The following is a 22487-nucleotide window of genomic DNA, read 5'->3' as shown; positions in this document are numbered from 1 at the left end:
GATCAACACCCCATAGCATGGCAAAAATATGATGGTGAGGGATTATTTCCCCCTGAATAATATACCAAAATAATATATACATATAGTTAGCAATTAAGTTAGCAATTTCTGCACACACTCTTCTACTCATCAAGTGATTGACTGACATTTATCTGTCTGTTTTTTTTAGGAGGTGGAGATTCTGGACATCAACACTATCAGGGACACCAGAACCGGAAAATACGCCAAACTACCAAAGGTTGGTTGTGTGTGTGTGTGTGTGTGTGTGTGTGTGTGTGTGTGTGTGTGTGTGTGTGTGTGTGTGTGTGTGTGTGTGTGTGTGTGTGTGTGTGTGTGTGTGTGTGTGTGTTTTTTTTTTTTTTTTTTTTTTGTGTGAGAAAGAAAGAAGCTGTCACCTCCTGCTGTTGATAACTTTGTCCTCTGACAAGAAATGTAATGCTCAAGTGTGACTGTCACTAAAAGATGTGTCCACTGTATGTGTGTGTTTCCTCTCTCAGCTAATGGGGCTAAGGTGACAGAGCGCTAATGAGCCTGCTGACAGATGGGTCTTCAGACAGGAAGTGATATAACCAGTGACTGTTGGCTAGGAAGTCATTGTGTAAAGAGCCTAGATCTGGCTGTCAGAGTAACATAAAGCCACATAATAGTGGTTCTAACACGGATGTGTTGACATAGTGCAAGCTTGTGGGTGAAATTGGTAAAAAAATAACAAGAGTCATGCTGCACTGAGGCACTAATCAATAACAAATTACTAAAATCAAAGTAAGGAACAGTCAAATTTGGTTCTGCTTTTAATCAGTATAAAAGAGTAGATTCTGCAATAACTGAAATGAAGCCTTAGCCGTTATGTAAGAAAAACGGCATGTTCAGGAATATTTTGGGCGTGGCATTTAGGGCTGTTAGGGTGGGAATAGGACTACCGAACAATGTCAAAATGTGGTGTTCATATCAGTGGTTAAATGCTTAAATGGCCAGTTCACTCAAATTAATTACAAAAGTACCCATCTCCTCACCTATCCTGAATGTCATCTAGCTATGCTGATAGCTATGGTAGGCCCAGGTTTTGTTCTGAAAAACGCTCTAATAAACTAACTGATTAACTACGCTACCTGCTCAGCACCAAAGAGCACACAGACGATATTAGAGCTGTTGAACATAGTAGAGCATTTAGCAGCTAAAGAGTCAGATACTTTCCTCAGGAGTTGGTAAAGACCTAGTCTATATCCTCGACGTTCCACTTCCGGGATTCCTCCATTGCTGATGGAAATTCCGCCGGATTTCACTCATTTAGGCCGGATATCCGTTGCCTTGGGCTCTCTTGTTGTTTCTTTGTGCATTTTAAATTCCGTGGATTTATGAAGACTCTGGTTAACTGCTCCTCAGATCTCTGCAGGGTAAATCCAGACAGCTAGCTAGACTATCTGTCCAATCTGAGTTTTCTGTTGCATAACTAAAACAACTTTTGAACGTACACATTCCACCAAAACAAGTTCCCTTCTGAGGCTATTTTGCAGAGGCACTTTAGCGCCGCCCGAGACGATTATGATTGGTTTAAAGAAATGGCAATAAACTTTGAATGGAATGCTGGGTGGACTCGCCAGACCCTCCTCTGCAGCACTGCGGTGGAGGAACGTCTGGCATGTGAGACTAGTAAAGACCAGACCAGACCAGAGCTAACAGGAGAGTGAATATTAGACTTACATTCTTCATGTTGCCTGAAACACGTCTTCGAATGAATGCTAATGTAGCTCTGTATGTGCTAGATATGCTTTTTTGAAATATTTAATGTGTCAACCCTCACTAATTCTTGCTTACTCATTACATGGTGTTAGTAGTTTTAAGGAGTAGGAGTTGGTATACATATTCAGGGGAGCGCAAGGATGGGTTGTATTTGTGATCTTATGTGGTGGGCCGGTCTGGGCCAAAATGCCAGGGCCAATTTATGGTCCCAGTCCGTCCCTGTTAATATCTTTAGTCAAGTGGACGCTTTTTAAAAAAAAGAAAATGTATTTGAGTGTTCTGGTCCTTTAAACTCGCTTCCCACTTAATGGCAAAGTACATTTTGTGCTCTGCTTTGGAAGTATTTGTCTTCATAAACAGGCATCCAAGTTAATAACTTTAATTGAAATGAAAGAGAGACATGATAGAGAGTGAGTGATGGAGAGAATGCATAATTGATGGAGAGACATTGAGTGTTGGAGAGAGTTGGTGGTAAAAGAGTGCTCCAAAAAGAAGGAAAGAGTCGTTTGGTTAATTAGATCAGAGTGCTACACCACATGCATCACATTTACAGTTCTCAGGAGGCAGAGAGCTGGACAAGGAGTGGGAAGGATGGAGAGTTTGTATGCACAAGTCAAACCAGTGTTGTGGTCAATATACTGTGTGTGTGTCATGTTCACATTGACTGTCCTAAAGAGTAGGCTTGTCTAAGCACAACAGTTTGTGTGTTCAGGACCCGAAGCTGCGGGACGTGCTGGGCTTCGGTAAGGGTGATAACGCCGAAGGGAAACTGGTAACCGTCGTCTATGGCCACGACCTGGTCAACATCTCCTACCTTAACTTCCAGGCTATGCAGGAAGATACAGCCAAGGTAATTATGGAAACTGCCACCATCATCCCATAACCTACTCACATTACTTATACCTTCCTCTAAAGGTCCCTTATGTCACAAGTGAGATTTCCATGTTTTTTTTAAAGGTGCCCTGCCATACAAAACCGTTTTTACTTGCATTTTTTGAAACATGTTAGGTCCATATGTGTTTATGTTATGTTGTGAATGTGAAAATGAACTGCTACCTCCTCTGTCAGCTCTAGCCACTGAAAAGAAATAAGCAGAGAAATCAGGCCAATTACAAAACCTGGTCAGTCTGACATACTATTGCCTGAGCTCATTACTATTCATTAGCTCGCCCAGTTGGGCTGGGTAAAGGATTCTGACAGCCAGGCTCTCATTGGCTAGCTGTTAGCCAATCAGATTCAAACAGCTTAGCTTGTTGAATATTAATGAGAACTGGCAGAAATCGAGCTGAGTCTTCCTGTAGGCTTTCTATACCACGCTAGAATGGCTTGAAACAAGGTAACCAAGGCATTTTTTCCACAAACAATGTTACAGAGTCCATGGTAGAACTTCAGACATTACCACAAAGTAATGAAATACGTGTGGCAGGACACCTTTAAATTTTAAAGCAGGTCGAGGTGCTGTATAACCCCTCAGTCACATTAGCTACTAGAGACAGAGACAAAGCGACAGGCTACCATTCATTTTCAATGGGAGTGGCCGTTTGCCAGCGACAAGCTTGCCGCTGCCACGAGCAAGGCGGGGACAAAATAGACAAGAAGTCTATTTTATGCAAATGCTGAGCGATGCAACAAAGCGACTGCCAATAAAGGTAGGGTGAGGGCAGCGTGACGTATGTCAGTGGCTCGAGTCGAAGAAAATAATTCAAGATGGCGGAAAACGATTCAGGACATCGTATTTATGTATATAACTGATATGTTTGGCATTTTATCTCATATATTTTGTTACCTTTATCGAGAAATAAATACTTTTAAATCCAAAAACATTGTTTTTGTGACTTAACAATACCTCTGAAGTAACTTTTAAGACGTGCTCTGGAGAATTTGTGTTTACTGTTGCCAAGCAACCAGGGGTAGGCTAGGCACGCCAAGGAGCGACCACAAGCGAGTGCATGTCGCTCTCTTTTGTAGCTAACGTGACTGTAGGGTAAATAGTGTGAAAGTATCAAAACGCAGAATCCACAGAGAAATGCACACAGCTCGTATTCAGAAGCTGGGCCTTTAAACGAGCCGTCAGGACTTCTGTAGGGTTGTGATGTCACAACTAAACTATATATAAATAGAAAATGCTGCTGCAGTACTGTTACAGTCATTCTCCCGCTGCAATGACGGTGCAAAGACGCCAATAGTGCCAATGCAGAAGTGGATGCTGACACTGACCAGTCGGAGCAAACCAGGCTTTTTTGGGAGGGGGGCTTAAAGAGAAGCGTTTCAGACAGGGTGAATACAGATTTAGACAAACAGTATGTGAAAACAAAGTCTTTTTTTGAACATTAAAGCATGTAAACATGTTCTAGTACCCTAAATACCTAAAATAAAAGTATGAACCTAAAAATGATCACAATATGGGACCTTTTAATATTTCTTCCTTCCTGTCATCCCTCCATCCTTCCTTCCTATCTCCCTCTACTTGCCTCTTTCTTTCTTCAGGCCATATGCTGATTACTCACTTTACTATGTTGACATAAATGCATGTGCGTGATTAGGAGTTGTTAAGTTTTTTTTCCGTGTGTGTGTGTGTGTGTGTGTTGTGTATATAGAAACTGTTTCACTTAGTTTTTAATTCAGATGAACAGTCAAACAACCCTGTTTTATCATCTTGTGTTTCCAGATTTGGACAGATGAGCTGTTCACTTTGGCTACAAACATACTTTCCCAGAATGCATCGCGGCACACCTTCCTCAACAAAGCGTAAGAAGTTGTGTGTGTCTTATCTTGACATTAGGGAACTGTATATTTGAGATCATTATTTTTAAAGCCCCCCCTCTCTCTCTCTCTCTCTCTCTCTATCTCTCTCTCTCTCTCTCTCTCTCTCTGTGTGTCTGTCTGTCTATCTGTCTGTTTCAGGTACACTAAGTTAAAGCTGCAGGTGAATCAGGATGGGAAGATTCCTGTAAAGAAGTGAGAAACATGTTAAAACACTTCTTCTTTCCATTCCTCTTTGTCTCTTGACCCGTGGCTTATTTCTCCTCACTGTTGAGGTTTTTTGATCCGCCCTGTCTCATACACATGTAATCCTTCTGTAATCAGACTGTGCTGACAGGGTTTGTCTTTTAATGGTGAATGTCTTGACTCATGATAAACCCTTTTTGAACAGTGACTATTATCTCTCCAAATTCTTTGTCTTTCTTTCAGTATTCTCAAGATGTTTTCAGATAAAAAGAGAGTGGAGACGGCTCTGGAGCAGTGTGGCCTCGTCAATAACAGGGTAATCATCAAATGCGATCACTGACCACACGGCTACTCATGATATGCTCATGTATTGTGTTGGTCCATACGTGAGATTCAAAAAGTTGCAACTCACCCTGGGGTGTTGCATAGCATTCTTTGCATGCCTTTGCAATGTAAGGAAGGCAACCAAAAGGCTGCAGGCAGACATTTTGATTAACTGTCAACCAGAGTCTTAAGTTTTTAAGGTTGTTTTTTGTACGGATTAAACAAACAAAATATAACATGGTAATTGGACAGCCTTAAAGATGCAGTGGATTTTGTTGCAGAGAAAGGCTAGCTGTTTCCAGTCTTTGTGCTGAGCTAAGTACCTTCATATTAACACAGACACGAGAGTGGCAGCAATCTGCACAACTAACTTTCAGCAAGAAAACAAATAAGCCTATTTTCCCAAATGTATTGTTCCCAAATTTTTAATCATTGTGTTGCTATTGAGCTTGCATAAAAACTAGATATCAAGTAGTTTACTTCGTAGTCGCACAGTATTTCCTCATACATTTGGCTTCCTAGAGAGAAAGAGAGCAACTGTTAAAATACTAAAGTCCTGGCTTCATACATTCTTTGAAACCTGAGTATCCAATAATGTATTGTCAAAGTGTAAGGTACCACTGGCTTGCGGTTTGGTAGGTAAAACAAGATTTCCAGTGTGTTATTAGTCAGTGCAATCTTTCCTTAAAATCAGTCTTGGAGTCACAAGACATTTCTTTTTTTAATAAGGGACCAGATTGTGCAAACTGCACTGTCAGCATTTCTCTTTGTACCGTTGTACTCTGGTTCCTCCTGCTGGTTGAATAGGAGAACACACAAAGCGGGAAAAGACTGAGGAGGATCTGAGCCCCGACTGACATTGTCATCAATGTTCTTTGGTGCTTTGGAAAGATATATTTATCTTCAACCTACAGTCTGTACAATACTTGATAGTTTGGTTTAACTTGTGTTGGAAATCCGGGGATCAGTAGTGGAGACCAGAATGAATTTTAATGGCATAGCAGCAGCATGTGTGAGCCAACATTTACATGTATTAAACTTGGCCTTTCATCCTCCGTTTGGTCATTTTTTTTAACCTTCTTTCTCTTTCCCTCCATATATTTCTACACAATCCTCTCTGTTCTCTTTCAGGCAGAGGGGATCAAGCCAGATGATTTCACGTGGGAGGCCTTCCAGAAGTTTCTCGACAGCCTCTGTCTCCGGCCTGAGATACAAAGCATCTTTGAGGAAAGGTTTGTGACACTTTCACCAACATATGCTGGGATTTTCCATTAAGTTTATCCCCATGTTTGAGGATACTATCTTTTGAGGATCCCTGCTATTGCTCACAACCTGTACCTAAGTGATCACACAGTACACTTTTCTCTTTGCTCCAGTGGCTCCAAGAGGAAGCCATTCATCTCTTTGGACCAGTTGATGGATTTCATTAACCGCAGGCAGCGAGACTCCAGACTGAACGAGGTGCTGTACCCCCCGCTGAAAAGAGAGCAGGTCCGACAGATCATGGAGAAATATGAGACCAACGCCAGCCAGCTGGAGAGAGGTCAGTAACTTTGGGTGTGTTTTGTTTTTTTTCTGTTCACATTCCAGGTATGTAGATGCTTGTGTCCAGAGCAGCTTAAAACAGGTGATCTTCATCTCTCAGATATTTTAATTAAATAATGCAGTGAATCATGGCAGCGAATATAAATCAGCTATGGTCCTTTTTGCCTTTAATGTGCTCCCCAAAGAATTGACCAAGAAAACCTGACCTTCTTTTGCTGCTGAATTGAATTGGGGGAGAGGGGAGAGAAACTGCACAAAAGGAGATTCAAGTCACATAAAGTAATATCATTTCACAAGATAACAAGAGTTCAGTGTACGTGCATCTGTATCCTCTTACAGATTATATCTTTGTCCCAACGCAAGGTTTATCAGTTGCAGCAAAGTTATTGGTTCATAGGTATGATTGATTTCCTGGTCTTTTATTGCAGCAGGTTGTCCTTTTCTAAAATCCTTGGCCGTGCACTGACCGAGCCCATATCCCTTTCCCTTCTGTAAAACATCCAGAATGTGGGAATCATTTGCAAATTAGATTAAATGTCCCGCACATGTTTTGCTGTGGATAAACTGTACAAAACTGGGGAATGAAGAGAACCTTAGCTGCCGTAAGCCTCTCTGCTAGGACACTGTTAAGCCACAATCTGTAAGATGATCCACCATCCAGCCCACTGTGTTCAGAACTAAGCTGGAGCTCCATTCAGTCAGCTGATGTCCAGATACAGACAGTAGATGACGTACATTTAGTATAGTGTCTTCCAGTCCTTGCCCTTCAAATCAATTATTCTGATCGCCATGAGCAGATGGATGCTGGTCTGACTGTGAAAAACAAGTTTGACCTTTTTCATATTCTCTATCTATCTGTCTGTCTGTCTGTCTGTCTGTCATGCAGACCAGATCAGTTTGCAGGCGTTCAGTCGGTATCTGGGAGGAGAGGAAAACAGCATCGTACCTTCAGAGAGGCTGGATATCATCGACGATATGAACCAACCGCTGTCTCACTACTTTATCAACTCCTCGCACAACACATACCTCACAGGTAAACGTACACACCTTCCGATCTACCAAGACCCAAGTGTAATGCGGCATTATGATATCTAGCTGCATAGTTCATTTTTTTGCATCCAAAACCCATCTTTCCCTCCCTTTTTGTCTGTCTGCCCGCAGTGGGTCAGCTAACCGGTCTGTCGTCAGTGGAGATGTACAGGCAGGTGCTGCTGACCGGCTGCCGCTGTATAGAGCTGGACTGCTGGAAGGGCCGGCCGCAAGATGAGGAGCCCTACATTACCCACGGGTTCACCATGACCACTGAGATCCCCTTTAAGGTGGCAGTCACTGCTGTTTGGCATTCAATCACCCCCGATTATTCATTGGAGCTTTTGTCTAGTTTCAATGTGACACCTTGGTTAGGTTGAGATCAAAGCTATTGCTCTCATGTAACATTTACTGAACAGCATTTTGACATGGGAATGAAATGTTCACTTTCCCTATTCATGAAAGGTTTTGCATCTACACACAAGAAGTGCAGTATTTTTTATCTTTATGGAGTCATTATTGACTTTTATGTACATGTTATAAAGCCCTGACAAGCTGAGACGCTATTTGTTCTCCTCCAGCTGTAAAAAATATAAAAATTATGAAGGGAACTTGGTGTTTGGACCTCTTAACCTTGGTGCATTTGTGTGGTTTGGTCAGCAAATTCTTTGTGCAGTGGATTCAGAAATGCTGAATATGGAGGCAGCAACTGCAGACAGTTTGTACAAACAGAAGAAAGCTGAAGAAATAATAGTCTCCATTGTACAGTGACATTCATTTTATATTATTATTACAGAAAGTGGTAGCAGCACCATAACCTGTTGCCAACATTAACTCAAGCTAAAAAGTTTCAAACCTTTATCATAAAATAAGCTCCTTTCTGCTTTCTAACACAGTTCTGCTTTTTATAAGCTACAAGTTGCTCAGTAAGTACTCGTGACCTACAATCTGAGGAAATGTTTATTTTACCATTTTTGTATGAGATTTTATTCAGTGAAGCTCCTTTTAATGTTCTCATTCTTTCTTTCTGTCCCTGACTGTAGGAGGTGATTGAGGCAATAGCAGAGAGTGCTTTCAAGACCTCCCCATACCCCCTCATCCTGTCCTTTGAAAACCACGTTGATTCGTAAGTCTTGTCAGCCTCTATGTTTGTCAGCACATAGATTCAGATCATCATTTTTCTAAGGCTCTATGTGTTTTGGGTTGCAGTTGATGTGTTTATTACCAGACCAGATGCAAAATGTAAGGCTTTTATTAAAGCATTTGCTCTAAAGACACACTGTTACAATGGCAATTGATGATTGAAGGCATGTTGGAGTTTTAATTTAGGGGCCCTGTCCCATTGTGGCAGGTTATAGTAAACCAGAAACTAACCTGTGTCTCTCATTCTGTCAGGGCCAAGCAGCAGGCCAAAATGGCAGAGTACTGCAGGACCATCTTTGGAGACGCCCTGCTCATTGAGCCACTGGAGAAATATCCGGTAAGACATGAACTTTGACAATGTGTTGCACTTAGCTTTCAATATGCAGTACTTTCACTCACTCAAACACACACACACACACACACACACACACACACACACACACACACATACACATACACATACACATACACACACACACTGTCATATATTATATATTCTAAGGTCTGTTTTAGTCTAGAATAAATGCATTTTAGTGATGACTTGCTGCTGTTTCTCAAAGGAAAAACACACTTGTATCCTTTGACTCCCCAGTCATGGTGTTAATCAACTTGCAAACCGTCAAATAGTTTCAAACAGCTTGTGATACGCAGATCAGATCAGCTCATGATCTTGACCATGTTGTACTAAAACACAACTCGTGATGCACTGCTTTTGCATAAACCCCTCTGTTTTCACATAACTTTCAGTGCATGCACACAATTCCTGAACTAAAACGCAGACCGAGGGTCATAGCATTCGATTTGATCATGCAGTGTGATTATTTTCTATATTTCTACTTGCAGAAGCATGAGCTATGCATGTTTTGTATTTTTATTTTTGTGTTTTCCTGAGAACTCTTAACTGTGTTAAAAATAAAAGTGGGGCTTGCAGTAAAAGTGCACATGAATTAATTACAACATGTTTTACTGGTTAGGAGCTGCATATTCACAAGAAATATATGTGTAATATGTAATATATGTAGTAGTGTATAAGTATGTATATGTATAAGTGTTTATGCAGGTTAAAGCATACAATGATTGGGGCAGTGTGAAGCACAGGGCAGAGTGGGATGACTTTTTTAGTTAAACACAAACACAATCATTCATAGTTTTAAGACTGCAAAGTTAATTTAGACTGAATTTTAAGGCTGTTTAACTTTAGTTGTAACACATTGTGCATGGCCCTGTTACTCTTTTGATAAAACAAACGTTAAATTTTGACTGAGCTTACCAGTGTCTTTCTTGTGTCTTCAGCTGGTCCCCGGTCAGATCCTCCCCTCACCGCAGGAGTTGATGGGGAAGATTCTTATCAAAAACAAGAAGAAGCACCACCACCACCGACCCTCGAGTAGTGGCAGCATACGCCGCAGAGAGCTGGAGGGGCGCTCGTCACCCAACAACGGTGAGCGCAGGCGACTGACTGTGTCTTTTGCAGTGGCGTGCAGGGCCGAGAATGTGACTTTACTCTTGTGTCCCTCCTGTCTGGTTGTAAAGCGTGTTTGTAGCTTTCAGTCATATGCCATTATTCCTCCAATGGATCTACCACATGCATGCTTCAAATGAGCTTAATATATACCATTTAGTGCACATAGATGTTAACACTATTAGTTTTCTGTTTTCTGTGTAGACTGCCCTCTGACAGACAGCGAGGGAATCCAGCTCCTGTCTAACGTGGAAGAGAAGCTGGCTGAGGGGATGGTCAAAGACTCTGAGCCTCGCAAATCCATTGGTGGGTTGTAGAGGAGGTGTAAATGGATATACGGATTATAAAGTCGGCCATTCAATGACTAGGTTTTGCATAAGGTGTATTTATTACATTGCTCAGGAGGCGAGGGAGAAAGCGAGGAGGATGAGGAGGACGAAACGACAGCGGAGCTGAAAAAGCCGAACTCCGACGAGGTAAGAGCCATCAGGAACAGGGCTGACGGTGTGTTTGGCATGCTGATGGGCTGACTGATGGATTAATTGCTATCTGCCTCCCTCAGGGTACCGCCAGCAGTGAGGTGAACGCCACAGAGGAGATGTCGACTCTCGTCAACTACATTGAACCGGTCAAATTCAAGAGTTTTGAAGTGGCAAACAGTAAGTGTGTGTGTGATAAAAAGGAAATGAAGTGAAAGGAAAAGAGTGTGTATGATGGGGTAGAGAAACTTCATTAGTTTTAAGCACCCCATGTAGCTCATTAGGCAGACAGGCCGGTTGTGTGGACTCATTTGTGCTTAATGATCAGTCTTGTCATACAGACCTGTCGCACATAGAAAGAAATCGACACGGGTACAGAAATTGATTGAGAGAGTCTGAGTTCTTTTTTCACTCTCTTTCTGTCCACCAGAGAGGAGGAAGTTCTTTGAAATGTCGTCCTTGGTGGAAACCAAAGGCATGGACACCCTGAAGAGTTTCCCCAACGAGTTTGTCGAGTATCCCTGGAAGCTTGTTATTAGCTTTTTTTCTTCTTTTTTTTTTTTTTGAGGAATACGGTTTATGTGTATGTGCATCATTTTTTGTGTGTTCAAGTTTCTCTTCTGTAGGGCTGCAACTAACGATTATTGTCATTGCTTACTAATCTGTCGATTATTTTCTCGAGTAATCGATTAGTTGTTTGGTCTATAAAATGTCAGAAAATGGAGAAAAATGTTGAATCGGTGTTTCAGAGCCCAAGATGTCGTCTTGAAATGTCTAGTTTTGTCCACAACTCAAAGATATTCTGTTTACCGTCATGGAGGTGTACATAAACGAGAAAATGCGCACATTTAAAAAGCTGTAATTGAGCATTTTCACTTTTTCTTCATAAAAACAAAACCGATTAATTGATGATCCAAATAGTTGGGGATTAATTTAACAATTGACAACTAATCGATTATTCGATAATTCTTTGCACATCCACTCTTTTGTGTTGTAACTCTATATCAGTATGGAAAAGACTTGGCGAGGAAAAGTCTTTGACGCCTAGTCTTGACTTTAAAACAACAAGTAAAAAGTGAGGTTTGCCTTTTTATCTGCTACAGTGTACAACGTGTAACAAATGCCGCATATACAGTGTTTGGTTCTTAACAGCACTCCTCCAGGTACAATAAGAATCAGCTGAGCCGAATCTACCCTAAAGGAACAAGGGTGGACAGCTCCAACTACATGCCTCAGCTCTTCTGGAATGTCGGCTGCCAGATGGTGGCGCTTAACTTCCAGACCCTCGGTGAGTCTGGTTATTTGAGCCTCAGATTGCCTAACAGGTGCATGTGAAGGCCTGTAAGGTACAAAGTATACACAGAACCAAACATAAATCAGGTCTTTAAGGAATAAAGTTTAGCTTCCTGTAGCTGGCAGATACTGTGCCACAGACAATTTTTAAAGCGGCTCAGGGAGGTCAAGTTAAATCATCTCAGTCTTTGTCCCTTTATCTTCCTCTCAAACCATCCCTCCTTCCCTTTTTCATCTCTCCATTCCTCTGTACCAGACCTCCCTATGCAGCTGAACATGGGTGTGTTTGAGTACAACGGCCACAGCGGCTACCTGCTGAAACCTGAGTTCATGAGAAGGACAGACAAACACTTTGACCCTTTCACAGAAAACATAGTGGACGGGATAGTCGCCAATACTGTCAAAATTAAGGTAAGGATAAAACGTCTCATCATTTGGACGTAAAAAAAATTCTTTGCAAGAGTTGTTCTAACAAACCTGTTTTATTTAACCTCCACCAGGTGATATCAGGCCAGTTTCTGTCCGATAAAAAGGTTGGCGTGTACGTGGAAGTGGACATGTTTGGACTTCCTGCTGATACAAAGAGGAAGTACAGAACCAAAACATCCAATGGGAACTCGCTGGACCCCGTATGGGATGATGAAATGTTTGTGTTTAATAAGGTGCACATACCAGGAGTCAGATGTCTTTCACATTGTTCTCTCACCCTTTATTGTCTGTCCTTTGTTCACTCTGAAACACTCTCTAAACGTCTCTCTCCCTCTCCCTCCCTCTCTCCCTCTCTCTCTCTCTCCCTCCAGGTGGTCCTCCCCACACTGGCCTCTCTGAGGATAGCGGTGTTTGAAGAAAACGGAAAGTTTATTGGACACAGGATCCTCCCTGTGTCCGCCGTCAGACCTGGTCAGTTGAAAAACAACACAAACACCCATAAACACGCTCTCGTACTGTTAAGCATTTAGAGAGTCTGGTTGTGATGAAGCACGGTATGTCTGCATTCAGTTGAAATGTCGTTCCTGTACCTGTACCGTTTAATATCCAGCCCTAATGGACAGTAGTCATTTATGTATTTGTTTCTTCCTTTCCTCCTTCTTTGCTTCTAGGCTACCACTACATCAACCTGAAGAATGAGCTGAACCAGCCCCTCCTCCTGCCCTCTCTGCTGGTTTACACTGAAGCTCAGGACTACATCCCTAATGAACACCAGGGTAAGAACACCACATTAACAGCAGCACTTTGCAGCTTTGAGCCACACAACACACTTGAGACACTTGACTCGACAATTTGACAATTTGTGACATACTGTATCTTGTAGCTATCTATTTCAGCTGTTTATCCATTGCCTGTCTATTTGAACAATTTGTGCATTAGTTTTAGCTAACTATGTTGACTTCTCTGCACGCTTGCTTACTAGTTTTCAGGCAGTCTCATTGGCAACATGTGGCTTTAAAGGTCCAATATTGTAAAAACTAAGATTTCCATGTCTTTGCTTTTATTATAAAGCAGGTTGAGGGGCTATATAAATACTGTGAAAGTACCAAAATTCTCAATCCACAGAGAAATGCACACAGCCCGTATTCAGAAACTGTGCCTTTAAATGAGCTGTCAGGACTTATGTATGGTTGTGATGTCACAATAAATTCAATATAGTTACAAAGTGCTGCTACAGTGCCGTTACAGTTATTCCAGGGCTGCAATGATGGTGTAGAGAGTCCAAGAGCCACAATGCAGCAGATTCAAAAAAAGCTTACCCATCAGGTGGAGGGGGGTTAATAAGACAGGTGTTAAAACTAAGCATTTTTAGACAGAGAGTGAATATAGGTATATTTAAAACAGACAGTATGAGAAAAAATATGTTTTTTGAACATTAAAGCATGTAAACATGTTCTGGTAGAAACCCAAAATACAAGTATGAACCTGAAAATGAGCATAATATGGGACCTTTAAAGGAAACATTATTTGGTTTCTTGTCGAGAGTTAGATGAGAAGATTGATACCACTCGCATGTCTGTACAGTAAATATGAAGCTAGAGTCAGCAGACGTTATCTTATCTTAGCATAAAGTCTGGAAACGGCAAACAGCTACACTGACCCGGTAAATCCAGGAACCATATTAATCAAAAGGCCTTGGTCTCAGCTATGTAAAAAAAATAAAAAAAATTTGAAAGAGAAACCTTCAGAGACCTGAAGGAGTCCCACACTGCAATATTAAAGTCATTGAAGTACTTGATTTGAAAACTTGTGACTTGACTTGGGCTTACCATAAAAGACTTCAACTCTGCCACTGGTCTAGAATATCGGAACCTATGGTTATCTATGACATTAAAGCACTTTTTGTCTTGTTTTTTGTGTGTTTGTGTGTATTCTCAGAGTACGCAGAGGCTCTGACCAACCCCATAAAGCACATCAGTCAGTTGCACAAGAGAGAGACACAGCTGGCTGTTCTCTTAGAGGACAGCAGTGAGGTAAGACACATCTGTGCTTTAAATAATAATTAGCAACTAAAAAGAATTTATAGTCATTTTTTAAATCTGTACCCCAATTATACATCTTCCTGTTGCTATTGTCCAGCATGTCCCCAACCAGCCGAAAGAGAAAGAGACCAAGGGAGAGTGTGAAGTCAATTCAGGAAGTCGACTCCCCTCCTCCTTTGAACCGCTCCCCCCCTGCTCATTGGATGAAGCCCATGACATCATCAAATTACCTACACCGGGTAGAGACCTTTACAAATCACACATACACAGCCACAAATGTTGTCTCAATGTCTACATGACACACATGCAAATACACACGCCTGTCATGTATCTGCACTTCTGAAAGTGTAATTATACAATACATTAGATTTGTATCACTTCCAATGATCAATACCTTTAATTTACTGCCATGAATGACTTTTTACTGTCAGTATTGAATACGATTCTGCGTGTAAGCCACTGTAACATTATCAGTCCATTTTAGCTGTTTCAGGTCTACCGCTCCTGTATAAGGGTGGTTGGTTGCAAATTTTGGTTATGGAGAAAGTTTAGCAGTCAAAATGTTGCTACACCCTATCAGTCTGCCTGCCCTTGCGTGTATATTTGCGTCAACCTGCTTTAAGGCGCATTCTATGTTAACGTTAGCTAATGTAATATCTCCATGTATATGTCTTCACTGCACAAATATCCACTATAATCTATTTAAGATCTTTTCACTTGTCTCTAGGAAACTTCAACAAGTGAAACTATATTTTTTTTTTACTGTGTTGTGAAAATCATCAAATGTCAATGTAAGCGTTTTTGAAAATGTAACTTTTTAGGAAATCAAAAAGGATATTTTATTCTCAGTTTCTTCCATTTATGAAAAATATTGTTCTTTGTTCATTGCATTAGACACAGTTGTTTGTGTCTGGTTCCCATCATCCATTTCACACGTACTGTCTGTGTGCTTCTCCTCCTTCTCCTGTGTGTGTGTGTGTGTGTGTGTGTGTGTGTGTGTGTGTGTGTGTGTGTGTGCGCGTGTGCGTGTGTGTGTGTAGCACAAAGTCAGAAGGAAGACCTCATAAGCACTGTTCTGGCAGGTAAGGTCATTCCAGCGCATTCATCTCCACACAGAAACTAGTGAAATCATCTGTCTCACATAGAGCTGCATGCAGAAGATGTGGCTAGTTTTCAGCAAGATTTACACTGAATGATACGGTGATTGGCCATAATTCTATGTCTGTCTGTCTCTCAGACGTCCAGGCCCAGTCAATAGAGGAGTTGAAGCAGCAGAAGAGCTATTCAAAGCTACTAAAGAACCAGAGCAAAGATCTCAAAGAGATGCGAAAGAAACACCTCAAGAAGGTACACACACTGACAGATGCCTAACTTCTGTTAGGCATCTGTGGAAATATGGAAACATATTTTTAGCTCTGCAAAGAAACTGGATTTGAAAGGTCCACTATGTATATCACCTACTTTTGCTTGTGTGCTGCAAAGCAAATCGTTTTTTGCTTGTGTGCATTTGTAGGTGTGGAATCTGAGTAAGGAGCAGAAGAGTCGGACTAGCAAGCTTCAATCTGACACCCAGAGGAGACGCAGTCAGATGGAAAAACACCTTAAATCTAGCATCAAGAAAAAGTGAGGATGGAAGGATGGTTTTGTGGGCTGTATGAAGGAGGAACAGTGGAGAAAATCTAAAGAAGTACCAGTAAAGAAGGGAGGGAAGAAGGAAAGGATATGTTGAAATACGTGAATAGATTGATGGTGTAAACATGGAAAGATGGAACCAAACTGGCTGACTAAACCTGACTTAATTGTGTGTGTTCAGCGAGCCCCATGAGCCGGTGCAGCATGAGCTGTCAAAGTTGGAGCAGGAGCTTGAGAAGCAGACGGTCCAGCTGAGGGAATGGCAGATGCAAGAACTGCTGAAGCTCCGACAGGAGCTTCACTTACTGGAGAGAGAGAAGCAACAAAAACACCTGCAGGAGGTAACCACACACTCACACACTCACACACTCACACACACACACACACACACACACACACACACCTATGTATGAAAGGCATCAGTGCACTTCCCCAATCTTTGCACACTTATGCACTTATTGCAAAGACCCAATCACAATGTTTGTTTCGATAACTTCCAGGTAGAAAATCCCTGCGTCCCGTACATAAAATGTAACCGCGCTGAGCAAACGGGGATGAGGAACAACTGGATGTACCCCCATCTCCTTCATTTAAAATGCATGTTTGATGGTTTCATATGTCAAACACTTTCACTAACATTGGGTTGGAGGCTTCATTTACCTGTCGGGCCGCAGACCGCTAGTTTTGGGTGGTGTCATTTTCTTCAGTCAGTCCGACTGGTGGTGAGATGATGCTGTTTGGAACACTAGATTTGGTTTATCAAAGACACTAGCAAAGCAACACAGGACAAAATAAGCCCAGCAGAAACGTCCAATGGGTCGGCCCTCCGTGTTTAACTATATGTCTTTTAAACATTACAGTTACGGTTGAAAATGACAACAGAAATAAACAAGTTTGCCAAATTCACAAATCTCAATTCAACTAAACGGTCAGCTGTCTACCTGGAATTAATGGTTTGTGTTAGCATGACTACATCTTGATTCGGTCTATACTCAACGTGAAAAACTTGGAATTATAAATTACAGATATATACTGTACACACGCTCACACACAGAGTTCATCATTCGCTGGCTGACCTCTCAGACACTTTGTGGCACTTCCGTACACCTGCACAGTGATTCGCTGACAGCTCGTCCTCTGCTGCTGTGTGTTTTCAGGCCTTCCTGAAGTTAAAGGAGACGGCCGTTGAATGCCAAGTAGCTCAGCTGAAGAAGCTGAAGGAGACGTGCGAGAAGTAAGTGCAACCTCCTTACCATGCATGGCCAAATAAGAAAAGTAGGGACAGGACCCAGAAGTCACTGCCAGTGTGACTTTCTGCTTTTAGTTATTATGGTAGAATTATGTCTTTTGCCATAATGCCGTAGTGTTGTGTTGATTTTAAAAGTGGCCTTGTCCCCCTTTTTTTTTTTTTATTTTATTTATTTTTTTTTTTTTTACAACATGTGACTTTGATTCCCGGTTGTTGGAATTACCACAAGCATCTAGGTTTTTTAATAACATTCACAAAAAATGTAAAAGTTTCCTACGAAGTTAGCAATTTGTCTTCGTCCGGATGTAATGCTGTGATGTAATTGTGTTCGCAGGGAGAAGAAAGAGCTCCAGAGGATTCTGAACAGGAAGCGAATAAACAGCATCAGTGAAGCCAAGACCCGCGACAAAGACAAGGCTGAAACGTAATAAGCTTTTGAGACCTTTATTGGATATTTGGGCCTTTGGGACCTTTATACTCAATCAATCAATCAACTTTATTCAAGACACAGAGGTCCATAGAGACAACACAATACAGATATATATATATATATATATATATATATATATATATAAAAAACAATACAAAACATTTAAGAATGGTGCCGATGAGGCATCATTTATAAAACATATACAGGCTTCAAGTCCAATGTTTCCAAAAGCAAGATGTATACCTTGTGTCACTCTTAGAAATATCAACTATGGACACAATGATCATATTCTTAGACCCTGTCAGTCTGCACATGAATCTATACATAAAATTTCTTAAAACAGCGTTAAAAGTGGGCACATTGTTAGACACAAACATTTCACTGGCACTACTCCCCCTAGGAATTTTAAGCACAATTCTCAGTGCATCATTGTAAGCCACTTGAAGTTTTTTCATTTTCGACTCTCTAAAATTACACCAGAGGTGGGCAGTATACAGTGGAGTGCAATAGGTTTTGAAGAGTGAGATTTTACTGATTCATACACCTTTTTTTTCTTTAATTTTCCTCACTCCTTCTCTTCATCTTCCTATCTTCCTCTATAGGGAGCTGATTGAGATCAACAGGAAACATATTCAAGATTCTGTCGCCTTAATCCGCAGGGTAAGTACCCAGACTTGTCACCAACAGCCCTTATGGATGGCCATTTATCTACTTTATAGTACAGTTTCCTGCCATTGTCATCAACTTTACTCTCTCTCTCTTCTCACATATTATCTTCTTTTCCCTTCCTCCCTAATTCATCCCTATATCTTTTCACTAACCTTCATCCCTCTATTTTTTTTTTTTACTGGTTTCTCCTATAATCCCCTCTTGCATGCCGTTATTCATCCCGTATCTCCCTTGTACATGTATTCCTACTTCCCCTGCATTCCTCTTTTTTTCCCCACCTGACACCCCTCAAATCTTCCTCCCATTGTCTCTTGTCTTCCATCCTTCCTTCCTTCCTTCCTTCCTTCCTTCCTTCATTCCTTCCTTCCTTCCTTCCTTCCTTCCTTCCTCAATCCCTTCCCGCTCTTATCTCCTCTCCCTCCAGCTGGAGCAGGCTCAGACCAGGAGACAGGACGAGCTGATGCTGAAGCACCGGGAGGTGCTGCAACACATAGATGATGAACTTCCACAGGTGAGCAGAAAACACATAGACGTACATATATTGACGTGCTTGAATATATGTTTTTGATATTTTCCTGGTGTTTCTTATGCAGCTCCAGTCTCAGTTGGAGAGGGAACTAGATCGGGAGTATCGGGGACTACAGGAGGAAATCTGCCAGCACCTTCAGTTGGAGCTCCAGAATAAAGGTCTCCGAAAAGACGCCCTGTTCTCGCACTTGTCCAAGAGCAGCCCGAGCCCCAGCTCCAGCTCGGGTCCGCCCTCCAACTGCTCCACACCCTCTTACCCGTCAACGCCCAATCGGAGCCCCTGGAACAGGAGCATGGACAATAGCATTGCGTCATTGGCCGATTCCACTTCCTCGTCCACCACTCCCGTCCTGTCGGAGGCGGAGATGTCGTTATAATAATACAGACAAACGGAAATGCGTACATTTAACTGGGGTCTATAATGATTATAATGTGGGATAGTAATGATATTAATTATTTACTAATTTTATTCCTTTTTTATTACAGACTGTTTTGTTCTTGTCTACAGAGCTATATTATTTTTATTTGCTGTTTTTGGTCAGATGTACATCATGCCTGTTGTTGGAAGATTTAATAACGATCATAACCAAACTTTTACATTTGTTTTACATTTTTTTACATTTTCTTGTCTCTTTGTTTTGCTTTTAATGTGATACTTTTTTCTTAGCATCATTTCCATTTTTGTCTGGTCAGTATGCTGTGGTTTTAGTTTTTTTGCTATAGCTTTCTGTTTGTAACAGCTTTAAGCTTTTTATTGACACTTTTGAAAGCTTTAAATTGTGTAGAGAGAGGAGTAGCTTTCTGAAAACGGCTGCCTTTATTCAGGAAAACTTTATAACATACATACAGTTGGCCCAAGTGATTGCCATAGTGCTAAGAAAAAGTACACATTTTTGATATTTAGTTTGTAGCAACGTTAGACCAACAGGATTGCTTCATAATGGCCTCATGTACTACAAATCTGAGGAACTATTTAAAAGGCAGCCTATGGAAATGTCTGAGTGCTACAAATAAATGTCAAAAACACATCTTTTCCACTTTTGCAAGTAAAAATATTCAAGATTCAAGTATTTTCCAGAACTGGGTATTAATAGGGAATATAAGGGAACATTTTTCCATTTTTGCCATTTTTGCCATTTTTAGCTGTAATGGCAGTAGCTGACCAGCAAGCGGTGCTGCAGCCTTAGCTGTTTATTTTAAACTGGTGGTTTGAGCCTTCTATTTATCTAGCCTGATTATACTATTATACTGTACCCCCCCCCCTACACACACACACACACACACACACACACACACACACACACACACACACACACACACACACACACACACACACACACAACTTCTCAATCACACACCTGATCACACACCTGTCTCAGCAGGATTTGCAGCATCATAGGTCTGGATAAAGACTTTGGCCTTTAACCTCCAATCAAGGTCCAGCCAAGGTTGCATCTGCTGTAAGCATAGAGGTGTGTGTGTGTGTGTGTGTGTGTGTGTGTGTGTGTGTGTGTGTGTGTGTGTGTGTGTGTGTGTGTGTGTGTGTGTGTGTGTGTGTGTGTGTGAGAAGAAGGGAGGGTTTTAGTGACATAACACTCACACATGCATGCCTGACACTGTACTTTCTACTGAGGCGTCTGTTGCGTGCGTGCACACACAGGACATTACATTGACTTACAGTCAACCATAACCGCTACTTGCCTAATCCTAACCTTAAACCAATTCTTCACCCTAATATGTAATTTATGTCATGGGGACTGGCATTTTGTCCCTTAAAGGAGGGGGAGTCCCCACAATGTGACTGTGTAAACAGAGTAATATTCCCACAACATGAGCACACACACACAGTTTAAATCATTATCCCATCCAATGTACCCTGTTTTGAAAAACAAGATACAGACTTTAAGAAGGAAAACATAATTTTATAAATATCGCAGATTACTAAACTCTAGAAGGGTATTTTTGTGTTAGGCCAGAAGTTAATCTCTTGATAAGACATCTGCTCTTTCCTATTAAATTGTGTGTGTGTGTGTGTGTGTGTGTGTGTGTGTGTGTGTGTGTGTGTGTGTGTGTGTGTGTGTGTGTGTGTGTGTGTGTGTGTGTGTGTGTGTGTGTGTGTGTGTGTGTGTGTGTGTGTGTGTGTCCATGTTTATTTGGTGCAGTTTGTTTGCCACTTTTGCAGCGTAGAGAAGGACATCATGCTTAAATAGCAACGCCACTATAGGGTCTTCAGATGATGACTTAAAGCTGCACTATGGAATTTAATGTAAAATGCCATGCTCATTTGTAGTCTGAATCACCAAATGAGGCAATCACATGAGGGTATTCATTTTACATTCTACAACACTGTAGATTAGGTAATTTTAACAAATGACTATTGTTTTAGTGTAAGATAATGTGGTACGAAGTCCTGTCACAGCTCAGGTGACCGATTGATGCTTTAATTTCACTGAAGCCTCAACATTCAAAGAGTTACCTCTTATTGCCATTAGAGACTGTCATGTGTCACAATGAAAAACAGTGGTTCAGTTCACAATGTGTAAATCTTATTTTAGGGTGAATATGCCCTTGATACATCCCTCATTTTGTTAGATACTCCATTTAAGCCAAATATTGAATGTGGGATTGTAGTGCACAAACGGAACTTTATGTTAATATTCTTTTTGTCTAAGCTTGCTCGCTCTTTATTTTCATCCATTACTGGAGACCTTTTTTCATTTTGACAGCACAATGTTTTTTTTTCTTTCATGTCTTGTCTGCTTTGAGGGATAAATGATGGCAATCTGTGTATATGTATTCTGTGTATATGTTTAGTTTTATGTGAATGTTACTACTGACCACAAGTGCTGAGGAGGGATGGAAGGTCAAGGAAGGTTGAGGGAAAAAAAACAAGTTAATTTAATTTCAAATTTTTCCTCCCAGAAAAGCTTGTTTCTAGATGACATTCCTGTCTTGTCCTCTTCCACCTCCCTCCTCCACTGAGCACTGGCTGCCTGTCTGTCTGATTATTCCCCCTCACACAAAGTTCTTTGTAAACTATCATCTATTTAAATGGAATTTTAACAACTTTTTCTTTTGTGGTTATTTAAGTTATTTATTTTGTATTATTGATGGATGAAAGGATCCATTCATTCAGAGTGTAAAAGGTTTTCATAAGCCCCCATTACAGATTCAGTGTGTGCATCTTTTCAAAATCGTCACAGAGCTTTGCTTTTTCAGGTTGGACACCTTGAGGTCAATAACCGTTATGAAATTGTTGGTTTGACTTATAGGTCATCAGTAGGACAGCAGCAACAACATACACCTGCTGTGGTCAGCACTTTCTTTAAATGAGTACGCTGACCTTTTTGATCTCTGATCATTTAACAGTCGAAGAATGCCAGCCTGTTCACCTCTAGCTGTCTTGCACTCAGTGTGCCACACTGCTTCCAGTATCATCTCATTTTGGACACTAATGCATACCATGTATTTTGCAGTGGAGGTGAAACAGACACCAGTCTTCTCAGATCAAAAGGTTTATTTGCTTTAAAAAAAAGTCTATACA

At 41.1% G+C, this 22487-nt stretch overlaps 1 protein-coding gene across 1 annotated transcript in view; it reads left to right on the top strand.

Moving 5' to 3' along the window:
* Nucleotides 1–22013, top strand: part of plcb3 (phospholipase C, beta 3 (phosphatidylinositol-specific)) — a 55442-nt gene extending 33429 nt beyond the window's left edge. The window contains exons 3-34 of the mRNA XM_039822729.1: nt 170–238; nt 2453–2590; nt 4409–4488; nt 4645–4698; nt 4933–5005; nt 6145–6245; nt 6390–6556; nt 7445–7591; nt 7720–7877; nt 8631–8713; nt 8983–9067; nt 10024–10171; nt 10397–10498; nt 10595–10668; nt 10755–10851; nt 11102–11186; nt 11835–11959; nt 12221–12375; nt 12465–12626; nt 12765–12864; nt 13065–13169; nt 14332–14426; nt 14533–14674; nt 15476–15517; nt 15673–15782; nt 15949–16058; nt 16249–16408; nt 17225–17301; nt 17651–17740; nt 18349–18406; nt 18840–18926; nt 19009–22013. Coding sequence (XP_039678663.1) covers nt 170–238; nt 2453–2590; nt 4409–4488; nt 4645–4698; nt 4933–5005; nt 6145–6245; nt 6390–6556; nt 7445–7591; nt 7720–7877; nt 8631–8713; nt 8983–9067; nt 10024–10171; nt 10397–10498; nt 10595–10668; nt 10755–10851; nt 11102–11186; nt 11835–11959; nt 12221–12375; nt 12465–12626; nt 12765–12864; nt 13065–13169; nt 14332–14426; nt 14533–14674; nt 15476–15517; nt 15673–15782; nt 15949–16058; nt 16249–16408; nt 17225–17301; nt 17651–17740; nt 18349–18406; nt 18840–18926; nt 19009–19320 — 3591 coding nt within the window. The 3' untranslated portion in view covers nt 19321–22013. The remainder of the gene's footprint in view (nt 1–169; nt 239–2452; nt 2591–4408; nt 4489–4644; nt 4699–4932; nt 5006–6144; nt 6246–6389; nt 6557–7444; nt 7592–7719; nt 7878–8630; nt 8714–8982; nt 9068–10023; nt 10172–10396; nt 10499–10594; nt 10669–10754; nt 10852–11101; nt 11187–11834; nt 11960–12220; nt 12376–12464; nt 12627–12764; nt 12865–13064; nt 13170–14331; nt 14427–14532; nt 14675–15475; nt 15518–15672; nt 15783–15948; nt 16059–16248; nt 16409–17224; nt 17302–17650; nt 17741–18348; nt 18407–18839; nt 18927–19008) is intronic.
* Nucleotides 22014–22487: the final 474 nt, after the last annotated feature.

This window comes from Perca fluviatilis, chromosome 14 (genome assembly GCF_010015445.1).
Source record: "Perca fluviatilis chromosome 14, GENO_Pfluv_1.0, whole genome shotgun sequence".
NCBI classification, from domain to species: Eukaryota; Metazoa; Chordata; class Actinopteri; order Perciformes; family Percidae; genus Perca; species Perca fluviatilis.
The sequence above is the reverse complement of the archived record's forward strand: the minus strand, read 5'-3'. Positions and strand labels throughout refer to the sequence as shown.